Source organism: Neoarius graeffei, chromosome 12 (genome assembly GCF_027579695.1).
Source record: "Neoarius graeffei isolate fNeoGra1 chromosome 12, fNeoGra1.pri, whole genome shotgun sequence".
Classification (NCBI taxonomy): Eukaryota; Metazoa; Chordata; class Actinopteri; order Siluriformes; family Ariidae; genus Neoarius; species Neoarius graeffei.
The window spans coordinates 78,815,885-78,828,794 of record NC_083580.1 but is presented as its reverse complement, the minus strand read 5'-3'; the positions used below and the strand labels follow the sequence as shown (position 1 = coordinate 78,828,794).

The following is a 12,910-nucleotide window of genomic DNA, read 5'->3' as shown; positions in this document are numbered from 1 at the left end:
TCTAAAATCTTCAGGCTTGCTAGCACCTGGCTTTTTTGGGCCTTATTGTAGACAATTTCCACACCCTAGGCACTCCAGTAACAATTAAGGAATTAAACAACCTTGAAAAGACTCCTTTTACTTGTAAAGCACAGTCTTTGAGTAGACGGGCTTTAAGGCCATCTGGGCCAGTAGCTTTGTTTGGCTTCAATTTGGTAAGACATTTGACAACAGCATCCTCTGTGATAACTACTGGTGGTCTTGCAGGGAGATTTTTACAAACCTCGTCACACTCAGCACTGTCATCCACAGTATCAAATCTACAAAAAACTGGTTTAATTCATCCACAGAACTTTGACTGAAGTTCACAGGACTGTCACTCTTTTTACCAGTTTTACCCAGTAAGGTGTTTAAACCCTCCCAAACCTGTTTTATATTGCCACTGAAGAAATTACTCTCCATTTTATTTTTATGCCTCCGCCACCTTAAGGGGCAGGAGGCATTATGTTTTCGGGTTGTCCGTCTGGCCGTCCGTCCATTCGTGCATGCGTCCGTGCATGCGTGCATGCGTCCGTCCCGAAACCTTGTGAACACGATATCTCAAAGGCTAATGAAAGGAATTTCACCAAACTTTCACCATTTGTGCGCTTTGGGGCAAACATGAACTGATTAGACTTTGAGATCAAAAGGTCTAAGGTCAAGGTCACTGTGAGGTCAAATGGCTGTCCGAAAACCTTGTGAACACAATATCTCCAAGGCTGATACAAGTAATTTCACCAGGTCAAGATTACTGTGAGGTCAAATGTCCATCCCCAAATCACAACTTCATAAGGCGTGTAGTCTACCATGCAGAGGCATCCCCATCGACACCGTTGGCGTCGAGTTCTATCTAGTTATACTCTATTTTACTACCTCTCAATTGTCTCCTTTTTTCCTGCATTAGATCTATATTACTAGAACAAAAAGCAACCTTCCTTTCATTAAGGAGTATTTTTAGTTGTTTAGAAACCCAGGGTTTATTATTTGGGAATATTTTCACAGACTTTGTTTCAGAGACGCATTATTTAATATACAGTGGTGCTTGAAAGTTTGTGCACCCTTTAGAATTTTCTATATTTCTGCATAAATATGACCTAAAACATCATCAGATTTTCACACAAGTCCTAAAAGTAGATAAAGAGAACCCAGTTAAACACATGAGGCAAAAATATTATATTTAGTCATTTATTTATTGAGGAAAATGATCCAATATTACATATCTGTGAGTGGCAAAAGTATGTGAACCTTTGCTTTCAGTATCTGGTGTGACCCCCTTGTGCAGCAATAACTGCAACTAAACGTTTGCGGTAACTGTTGATCAGTCCTGCACACCGGCTTGGAGGAATTTTAGCCCGTTCCTCCGTACAGAACAGCTTCAACTCTGGGATGTTGGTGGGTTTCCTCACATGAACTGCTCGCTTCAGGTCCTTCCACAACATTTCCATTGGATTAAGGTCAGGACTTTGACTTGGCCATTCCAAAACATTAACTTTATTCTTCTTTAACCATTCTTTGGTAGAACGATTTGTGTGCTTAGGGTCGTTGTCTTGCTGCATGACCCACCTTCTCTTGAGATTCAGTTCATGGACAGATGTCCTGACATTTTCCTTTAGAATTCACTGGTATAATTCAGAATTCATTGTCCCATCAATGATGGCAAGCCGTCCTGGCCCAGATGCAGCAAAACAGCCCCAAACCATGATACTACCACCACCATGTTTCACAGATGGGATAAGGTTCTTATGCTGGAATGCAGTGTTTTCCTTTCTCCAAACATAATGCTTCTCATTGAAACCAAAAAGTTCTATTTTGGTCTCATCTGTCCACAAAACATTTTTCCAATAGCCTTCTGGCTTGTCCACGTGATCTTCAGCAAACTGCAGATGAGCAGCAATGTTCTTTTTGGAGAGCAGTGGCTTTCTCCTTGCAACCCTGTCATGCACACCATTGTTGTTCAGTGTTCTCCTGATGGTGGACTCATGAGCATTAACATTAGCCAATGTGAAAGAGGCCTTCAGTTGCTTAGAAGTTACCCTGGGGTCCTTTGTGACCTCGCCGACTATTACACACCTTGCTCTTGGAGTGATCTTTGTTGGTCAGCCACTCCTGGGGAGGGTAACAATGGTCTTGAATTTCCTCCATTTGTACACAATCTGTCTGACTGTGGATTGGTGAAGTCCAAACTCTTTAGAGATGGTTTTGCAACCTTTTCCAGCCTGATGAGCATCAACAACGCTTTTTCTGAGGTCCTCAGAAATCTCCTTTGTTCGTGCCATGATACACTTCCACAAACATGTGTTGTGAAGATCAGACTTTGATAGATCCCTGTTCTTTAAATAAAACAGGGTGCCCACTCACACCTGATTGTCATCCCATTGATTGAAAACACCTGACTCTAATTTCACCTTCAAATTAACTGCTAATCCTCGAGGTTCACATACTTTTGCCACTCACAGATATGTAATATTGGATCATTTTCCTCAATAAATAAATGACCAAGTATAATATTTTTTGTCTCATTTGTTTAACTGGGTTCTCTTTATCTACTTTTAGGACTTGTGTGAAAATCTGATGATGTTTTAGGTCATATTTATGCAGAAATATAGAAAATTCTAAAGGGTTCACAAACTTTCAAGCACCACTGTATGATGTAATGGTGTTCTGTGAGTTCGTCCCCACCCAGACAGGATTCAAAGAAAATGTCCCAATTTGTGTTATCAAAGCAGTCTCTAAGTAATTCTTTGCTTGTGTCAGACCAGACCTGTATTTGCTTAACAGCTGGTTTCGTTCTTTTAACCACAGCCGTATATTTAGGCAAGAGATGAACAACATTATGGTCAGATTTTCTGAGGGGCCGACTGCATACTGCTTTGTATGTATCTGCTCTATTTCAGGCAAAAGGAAGTGAAACGCATGTAAGCTGTGATTGCAAAACATTCGTTCCTCATTTTACTTCAGTAATAATAGTTATATAAGGTAATAACTAACTAATTTAGTGAAACTGGTATTTTTAAATCTCCTCAAAAAAAAAACCTCATGGGTTAAAAACGCTGAATGGGAGATTTAGAAATTTTGGAAGAAGAAGAAAAAAACCGTCTTAGCTAGCAAATTAACTGACCGTGTATCTTGATACGTCATCTGTGAATTACTTTTACAGAATTTGGAGGCAAACCTGCAGCAGATCAGGAACATCAGGAAATTTTGGGTATTTTTTTCTCACCACAGCTCACCAAAGCTTAAAAAGCAGTACATACCTGCAAGGCCGGATTAACTATATGGGCCTATGGCACAGTGCCCAGGGGCACCAACCACTCACAGCCAGTGGGGGGGCACCACATGACAGAAACTTTAAAAATATTTTTCGTGAATGTTTGTACACTTAAAATGGTTATACACTTGACATTGTTAAATAGTCATATATAATTCATTATGAACACTAATTTCATAAGAACAACAATAATCATAATTCTGAGCAAGAGTGACCATTAACCCCCCTTTCCTCAACCTGTCAGTTGAGCCAGTCCACCTACGGTGAAATGTATCATTTTTTTAAAAACCGCGGTAGAAATGAAAAATGGACAGACATCAATTGAGTGGTTGTGCGAAGAGAAAATAAAAAAAAAGAGAAAGACTCCAGGCGTGTAGCTGCAATTAAAAATGTTCCAGTGTTAGATCGTTTTTTTATAAAAACATCGACAACTGCTGTCACTACCAGCGCTGAAGCCGAAGCTAGTGAAATCAGCGATGCTAGTGAGGGAGATGGCCCTGCTAGCACTAGCCGGGGAGATGCTACAACCACAGCCAGTGTTCGCCGAGGGGTCGGCGACGACGAGGATCCCCTTGAGACATACAAATATATGCTGCTCATTTTTGAATAAGACATTTCAATATGCCTACATGCATATCGTTGGTTGTTTTCAGTGAATTTGATGGGCTGATGTAGCCTACTTAATACATTTTCAATGAGGAAGAATGACCTTGTTTATGTGTACTATTGTTTATGTATATGCTACTATTTTTGACAGCAAAGGGCAAGGTTTGTGAGTGCGTGCAGGAGGTTACTGAACGCGTGCGCGCAGGGTGGTGGTGGTGGGGCACTTGAGGTATAGTGCCCAGGGGCACCGCATTGGCTTAATACGGCACTGCATACCTGAATAAAGGCATTTGATCTTTCCACTTCTGTTTTCTAATATTGTAATATAATGTGATTGTTGCTTGAGAAATTCTTCATACCTGAATAAAACACAACTGTGTATAAACACTGAGAAAAGGACTATTTATGTGATTTGGTGTCACTATTATGCGTACAGAAGCCAGACATCACATCATTTCTGAACTAATGCTTGCACCGGCGAGATTCGAGCCTCAACATGCTCCGAGGAGAACGCTAATCACTTATGCATGAATACACTGCTTTTGCTTGTGGGTGGCTTGATGGAGAGGCGAGAAACTTCATGCTAACTTTCCTCAAAATGGCGGGTTACTTTTTGTGGATCCTTGGTGCCAGAATTGAATGGAATTGGCCCTAGGTGTGCATGAGTGTGTGCCTAGTGAACAAGAGAATGAATGAATGAATGATACTTGATGAGATCAAATCGTTCAGGAGATAAGTTTCCATTTTTCTTTTAAATGTGGTATTAGGAGGAAGAAGAGCGCAGACAGAAGCAGGTCCTCGTCCTCGGCTTAGACGGCGCTGGGAAGAGCAGTGTTCTGCAGCAACTAAACGGCGCATCTAGCAAGAGAAAGTGCGCCCCAACGCGTGGCTTCAACTTCATCCGTCTCCACACACCTGCTTGTGAATTCGACTTCCTAGAAAGTATGCATCAAATCTTCATTATATTTTAATAATAATAACAACAACTGTTACATTAGTAATCAAGTAATCAGTTATCAAGTCTCAGTTCTTGCCGGTGATGACCTTTTTCTTTACTGATGTCATACTTATTTGTTTATGGGCTGCTTCACAATCATGGTTGTCTTTTTGAATAACACCAACTATCTCCTGCAACTAGGTCCAGTATACACTCACCGGTCACTTATATCCACCTGCAGTAGTTTGATGCAGTTCTCTAATCAGCTGATCCCTCGACAGCAGCACGATGCATAACATCAAATCACGCAGATACAAATCAAGAGCTTCAGTTAATGTTCACAATGTTCAAACATCAGAATGAGAAAAATTATGATCTCACAGTGAGGTGTGACTTTTTCTTTCTTTCACTGTGGTATGGGTGTCGGTTTGAGCCAGATGGACTGCTGGTTTGAGTATTTCAGAAACTGCTGATCTCCTTCCTGGGGTTTTCACACACAACAGTCTGTAGAGTTTACACAGAATGGTGCGGAAAACAAAAAACATCGAGTTGAGTGAGCGACAGTTCTGTGGGTGGAAACAAACGCCTTGTTGATAAGAGAGGGTCAGAGATCACAAAATGGCCAAACTGTTTTGAGATTTTTGGCCAGGAAGGATATAGTAACTCATATAATCACTCTTTACAACCGTGGTGAACAGAAAAGCATCTCAGCATGCAACAGAAAACAGAACACCACACTGGGTTCCAGTCTTGCAGCCAAGAACAGGGATCTTAGAACCAACAACAAGTTCCTATTAAAAGTGGCCGGTGAGTGTATACACACTTATTTTACAAGGACACACTTGCAGCCCGACCTACAGATCAAATGCGGCTCAGTTTTAACCTTGTGGTCATTTCATTTAATTCTACTTAAATTATTACACTGAGACACTTTTTCTGGTTCAATTCAGAATTGCATTTTTTTTTTTTTTTTTTACCACTAACTTGGTTTTACTTTGGGATGTATCCTGTGCTTTCATTCACAATAGAAACATATTTAAGTGGAAGTTAAATTTTTTTTTTTGTGAACTAAGTTCCTCTGACGGGATCCTTTATCCGTTAAAAATGTCCTCTCCGGAAAACCGGAAAACGCTGACCATGTGATGAGGTTGTAAATGATTTTTGAAGAAAATATTTGTCTCTTTTGAAGCATAATACTGTATTCTGTTGTTGCTGCACAGTAAAAAAAACAGGACTTGAGACAGATGTGAGACACATTTGCGGCAGAGCTTCACACGCGGTTGAAATGTGAGTCCGTCAAAAAGTGTCCTCTCCGGAAAACCACGAGGATCGACGCCACTTCAGTTGTTATTACAGTCACCACCGTGTACAAATATCGCTGCACAGGACGTGAAAATCTGTCCTTAAAATCACTCAACCATTTTTCACTTTCTATATCTTACTCTTGTGGACCGTAAGAAGGGTGGTCAGTTTTAGAAAAACACTATGCCTTTTCTCAGCACAGTAACACACCCAGTATATGACCCAGTATATCAGAAAATGAAGTGCATTATCGTTACCTTTCGGGGTACAATGGCTTGTCACTGGGGCAGTACTCTCTTGTATACTGCATGGGAATATAGATGTACCGTTTTGACTGTAAAAAGGTACACATAGCTAACTTAAGGTCCAATAATGAAACTTTGGGGGTACATTAATGTAGACTGTCCCCTGGGGGACAGAAATGGACTCCTACTGTACCCTATTTGTCATAGTGTATCTCTGAAATTCTACGCAGTTCATTTCCATCTCAAAAGGTCATTTTTGGCAGCAAAGAAACACAAAAATCTGATGGTTGATTTTTGGACTATTGTGGTCCTGAAAAGTTTCCCCTGATTGTGAAACAGCCCTTATCATCTCAACCTTGAAAGTGTGCTAAGTGAAGAACATGTGGAAAAATCATTATTGGTAATGTACTTTAATCTGCGTCTCGGAAAAGCAGGACGATAAGTCCGTGTGTTGAGTCATGGACAAAGATCAGCCGTGTGACGAGACATGTTTTTTCTTGTCAGTTGGAGGTGGTGAGGACTTGCGTGCCTACTGGGCCGATTTCCTGAAGAGAGCACATATTTTGTTGTACGTGGTCGACTCCTCGGACAGAAAACGACTCCCGCTGGCTAAAGATGAACTTCACCGCCTTCTCAGCATCGACACACAGCTTCCAGTTGTAATACTGGGAAACAAACAGGTGACCAGGACACCGTCATCCAGCACGCTTACGCATACGTATTTACTAACACAGTATTCTAAAGAAGTGCTGTATAAATAAATGAATTAAAATGTGTTCATTAGTAAACACTTCAGACTTCAGAACTCTTACGTGGATTAAATATTAAACGAGATCCAGAGTACTGAGCACCTGTACGGTTTTTAGTCACTGTGTCCAGCCTGTTTGGGAATTACACCTCAACTTAAAACAAACTATCGTAACTCCATGATTCTAGCTTATGAGTCACATGATTAAATTGTTACTCTCATTCAGGATCTTTCTACTTTATTATTATTATTATTTTGTTGTTGTTGTTTAGGATGCTGTTTCTCCCTCAGTTTTGAACTAATCATCACCAAATTTCATATGAAGAATACCTCTGGTCTGAATTAAGTTGTTATGACTTTTGGTGCTGATCTGGATCACTGATCCGGAATGATCGATGAAAAACAGGATTTTTTTCAATCACTTATAACCCTGTCAATTTTCATGATTTTTTCAATCATTTTTAAAAAAAATTTTTTTATTTTTAAATTTTGTTCAGAGTGGCAGGGCGCAACTTTTCCTTGACCTTCAACTGACAAAGGTCAGCTAATACAAATTACTGTGACTTTAGTCTCAGTCTCTATCTAGTTTCTGTTGCGGTCCCAACATTTGGTGGCAAATCTCAGGCTGCAGTATCAAGTCGCATCGTAATGTAACTTCTCAGTTCTGAGGTTCTTCATAAAACCTTTAAGGGTTTCTCCAGAGAGACAAAGCAAAGAACCAAGACTCCCTGCTTAATCTTGACTATCCAGTGGTGCTTGAAAGTTTGTGAACCCTTTAGAATTTTCTATATTTCTGTACAGAGGAACGGGCTAAAATTCCTCCAAGCCGGTGTGCAGGACTGATCAACAGTTACCGCAAACGTTTAGTTGCAGTTATTGCTGCACAAGGGGGTCACACCAGATACTGAAAGCAAAGGTTCACATACTTTTGCCACTCACAGATATGTAATATTGGATCATTTTCCTCAATAAATAAATGTCCAAGTATAATATTTTTGTCTCGTTTGTTTAACTGGGTTCTCTTTATCTACTTTTAGGACTTGTGTGAAAATCTGATGATGTTTTAGGTCATATTTATGCAGAAATATAGAAAATTCTAAAGGGTTCACAAACTTTCAAGCACCACTGTAAACATCACTGTAAATATCTGACCACTCTTAAAGCTCAACCCAAACCGATCATCGTATTTCCTGTCGTTTCAGGACAAACTGGACGCCGTTAGCGTGTCTGAGCTGTGCGACGCTCTTTCTCTGGGCTCAGTGCCGGATCAGAGGAAGCTCTTCCTTCTCCAGCTCAGCTCTGTGGGAGAACCTGAGTCCTGCAGTCTCCAGAATCTTCAGGATCTGCTCATCAAACTAGAGTCTGATCAAAGCTAGGACGGTGTAGGAAGGGATCTGTAGGATGTCTCGAAGTCTCAGGATGAACAAGCTTGATACAATCAAAGGGGTTGTTGTAAACACTTGCTGTTTCTCAGCAGGATTGTGAGGCAGGTATGAGGAGTGAAAGTGAAATCACTTTATTCTTCCTTAAACAATGCTATCGTATAAACTATTAGAATCCGTGTAATCAATATGTGTGGCGGACTGGGAAAACCCATCAGATATCTCTGGCAGAATTCGGAAAAAAAAATTAGTCTTTCTGCTAATAATATACTTTGACAGTGTTGTTTTTTTTTTTTATTCTCAACCATTTCATTCCTTGCTATTGGTCACAAATATGGAGGCTACAAGAAAATGGTCACATGACTAAGACAGAGCAGTATTGCCAGAATGACCTTTACTTCATATCTGATATTCATACCTAAAAAAAAAAGCCTGTTCAGTATAAACAGTCAGTTTAAAAACTTGCTAGCTAAGTTCGATTTCCTCACATTGAGAATTTCACACTTTGCTCGCGTTTATCGATAGCTATGTGCCGTAACATAATGGACGTAACAAAAGGTTACGTAATTTAGTCTGTCATCAGATATGTTCTCTCAAAATGTCCGGGATGCCACTAGAAAGAAGAGCGCTTCTGTACACATGCTCTACAGATGATATCAAAGTTTTAAGGTTTAAATGGCCCAATAAAGGACATTAACAGAGGGAAATTTGGCCAACAAACCAAAAGGAAGCGATTATATCCTAGAAAAACTTTCCATGAACTGAGATCAGTCGAGTGATGAGACAATTAGCACACTTGGACGAAAGTGCTATCTACCCTCTTCCGCATACCTGAGCTCAAACTCAGAGGTCTACGATTGACTAGTGTTGTTCTGATTGACAGGGGAGAGTATGTACAGTATTGTGCAAAAGTCTTAGACCCCCTCCCTATTTTTTCCCCATACAAACTTTGTTATAGATTTATATTTTATGACTTCTGCATTGAGTCACAACATTACAAAAACATTTTAACGTTCCAAACGTTTGTTTTTTTTCCAGCACAAAATTAAATGTTGCAGGAAAAAAAATGTTTGGAATGTATCTGAGCAGCATATTCCATCAGAGAGCACTTTTCAGATTCATCTCATCTCATTATCTGTAGCCGCTTTATCCTGTTCTACAGGGTCGCAGGCAAGCTGGAGCCTATCCCAGCTGACTACGGGTGAAAGGCGGGGTTCACCCTGGACAAGTCGCCAGGTCATCACAGGGCTGACACATAGACACAGACAACCATTCACACTCACATTCACACCTACGCTCAATTTAGAGTCACCAGTTAACCTAACCTGCATGTCTTTGGACTGTGGGGGAAACCGGAGCACCTGGAGGAAACCCACGCGGACACGGGGAGAACATGCAAACTCCGCACAGAAAGGCCCTCGCCGGCCATGGGGCTCGAACCCGGACCTTCTTGCTGTGAGGCGACAGCGCTAACCACTACACCACCGTGCCGCCCAACTTTTCAGATTAAAAAAGAAAACATAATGAAGGCTACTGGGTTTTGGTGTAAAATGAAGAAGTGAGTGTGACAGTCAGTGTCCAGAAGAACTGCGGCTGGTTCTGTAAGATGCTCAGTAAAACCTACAGCTCATTTCCACATAAAACTGACCTCACTGGACCGGAGACTACTATTTTTTTTTAAAAGCAAAGCAAAATTAGTCTCACACCAAATATTGAGTTTGTTTCATTTATTATGGCTCACTGATTACTGTTTATAGTATTTTTTTTAAATGTTGAAACATTTAATTTCATTATTTTTTAAGCCACTTTTGGTCGACAGCGTTTCTTTACATGTGCCTAAGACTTTTGTACAGGACTGCGTGGATACATGTATGTCCAGGTGTGTATGTATGCCCCTCCCACTCTGAGAGCACGCCCGATTTTGCTCCCTTGTCTCCCAGATACATCGTCAGGATATAGCAAGTTCAGGATTCCAACTCCAAGGAAAGGGCATTTATTACATCAGGGGCTGAACCATATTCCAGGCTTCCATTGCGATTTTCCTCAAAAAACTTTTTTCTAAAGTCAACAAAACACAATTGCGAACGGTTTCCACTGAGTGATGTTATGTGATTAAAGCTGGGTTTTCTCCTTTTGTGATCGCCACTCCAATTAAACACAGCCTGATAAGAGTCGGCTCTGTGATTTCGATCAAATGTCATGTGACTTAAATGCGAAAAACGTGTTTCTATTTCAGTTTCGTAAAATATTTCTTTGTCGAATTGTTGAAAAACCACCTCATGTGAGCGTATAAACTTTTGCATATAACTTTTAACAAATTGCACATTAAGCAGGTGAGTGAATAGAAACCTATAGACGTGTAGACTGATGAGGATGATGCTGATCAAAGTGAGAACTCATTTCCTAGTATGAAGATATAATTCTTTAAAACTTATCAGTAAGATTGTTGTAGTGTAAGTAAATTGTATTTTATTCTATCCACATTCACTGGATATGAGAACTCGCGCACTCTGATTGGCTACTCTACTACTAGGATATCAGCTCATATACCGTGAGTAGAGAAAAACAAAATGGCGGAGCGTGTTGCGGAACCAACCGAGGATGAAATATAAACTCTACTCGAAAACATAAGCCCAAAAAATACAAAAAAAAAGAATTTTGTTTACATTCTAAGCAGAAATTATTTTTTTGTATAAAGTTTTTATCTGTTGAATTTGCAAAAAATAAAAATGCTCCGTTTCTCAAAATCCAGTGAATGTGGAGAGAATAAACCAGTTATTCCACTCAATCCCGGTGCTACGCGCCTCGTCGGCTATCAGCTCATGTACGACTCGATTTTGTGGAATAACTGTTAAATATACTGTAGAAAATATTCCTGTTGGAAAAGTTTTCCCAGACCTCCACACACATAAACACCTCCTGTTCTGCATAACCGCATGTTACATGTCCAGGTTTGGGATATGAACTTTTTCCCACATTACTTGTCGGAACTGCATTTGTGAAATGTTCATGCACGCCTGTTTTACAGCTCGTCCTCTCGTTTCTATACTGCATGAGTTCTTAACGTTTGATACCTCGGACACCTTTATAATCTTCACCGAAATGTCATGTAGGTTTGCAGAAAGGGGTGTTTTCGAGTCGCACAATTGTACAAATGCACATTTATAGTGTAATCTATAAAGATTTGCGATGTAAGAAGTCAGCGTTTACCTTTCCACAAGGACAGTACTACTGATTCATAGAAATGCTGCTATATTTACCCACTGATATGTTAACGGTTAACCAGTGGAAGGTAGATAACTTGAGAAGTTTTGTCAATGTAAGTCATGTGTATAGTGTTGTGTACAATGTGTGTGTGTTATTTAAATTCTGTGAAGGTGTAAATTATGAGCTCTGTTTGGACATTTGTAAGCAGATTCTATATATTTTGTGAATGGCTGGAGTGGAGCGGAGCGCTTGTGATGGATTAAAAAGAAAAGAAATCTGATCTGATCTGTCGCTCTTCAGCTTCAGCACTGCGATGCCGATGTTTGATTAAAACAATATCGCAAACGTCTACTCGTTAATACAATTATACAATCAGCCAATCACGTAACAGCAGCTCCATGCATAAAAAAGAAACCCACACAGATACGGGTCAAGAGCCTGATCTCTAGGACCGTGATCACGGGATGGTTGTTGGTCGCTGCTCCACACACATTTTTAGACAGAATGGTGCGAAAAACAAAAAATATCCAGCTAGCAGTAGTTCTGCACTCAGAAACGTGTCGATGATGAGAGAGGTCAGAGGAGAGTCAGGTGACCTCTTCTCCTACTTCTATGTGGGGTTGATGGATTTGACGAGTCCCTTCCACACTGCACAAATGCTCACTTCCTCTCCAGACAGGCCTTTCTTTCTTAAGTCCATTCTAATACTTCCGTCTTCCTCTTTCTTTCCTTCCACCTCCATGTCCATCACTCTTCTCTCAACATACTCTTCATCACACGACCGTACCACTGCAACCTCCTTTCCTCTGATATCTTCCCCACTTTTGTTGTCACTCCATGTATCCACCTCAGCATCCACGTTTCCTTGATATCCAGCTTCCTCTCATGAACCTTCTTCACAGACCATGTTTCTGCTGAATACAGCATCGCTGGTCTCACCACTGACTTGTACATTTGTCCTTTCACTTTCGCATTTATTCTCCGGTCACACAACATTCCTGACGCTGTTTTACAGTTTCTGTATTCGATGCGTTACTTCGTCATCCAATTCACCATCTCTTGACACGGTTGAACCCAGACTGGAGGTCAACTACGGTAACGCAAATAATCACTCTGTACAACTGTGGTGAGCAGAAAAGCATCTCAGAAAGTAGAAAAGACCACATCAGGCCCTACTCCTGTCAGCTAAGAACGTGA

At 40.5% G+C, this 12,910-nt stretch overlaps 1 protein-coding gene across 1 annotated transcript in view; it reads left to right on the top strand.

Moving 5' to 3' along the window:
• The window catches only part of arl10 (ADP-ribosylation factor-like 10), a 47,485-nt gene extending 35,369 nt beyond the window's left edge, over nucleotides 1-12,116 (top strand). Inside the window, exons 2-4 of the mRNA XM_060936493.1 lie at nucleotides 4,660-4,834; nucleotides 6,881-7,056; nucleotides 8,327-12,116. Coding sequence (XP_060792476.1) covers nucleotides 4,660-4,834; nucleotides 6,881-7,056; nucleotides 8,327-8,500 — 525 coding nt within the window. The 3' untranslated portion in view covers nucleotides 8,501-12,116. The remainder of the gene's footprint in view (nucleotides 1-4,659; nucleotides 4,835-6,880; nucleotides 7,057-8,326) is intronic.
• The last annotated feature ends 794 nt before the right edge of the window (nucleotides 12,117-12,910 follow it).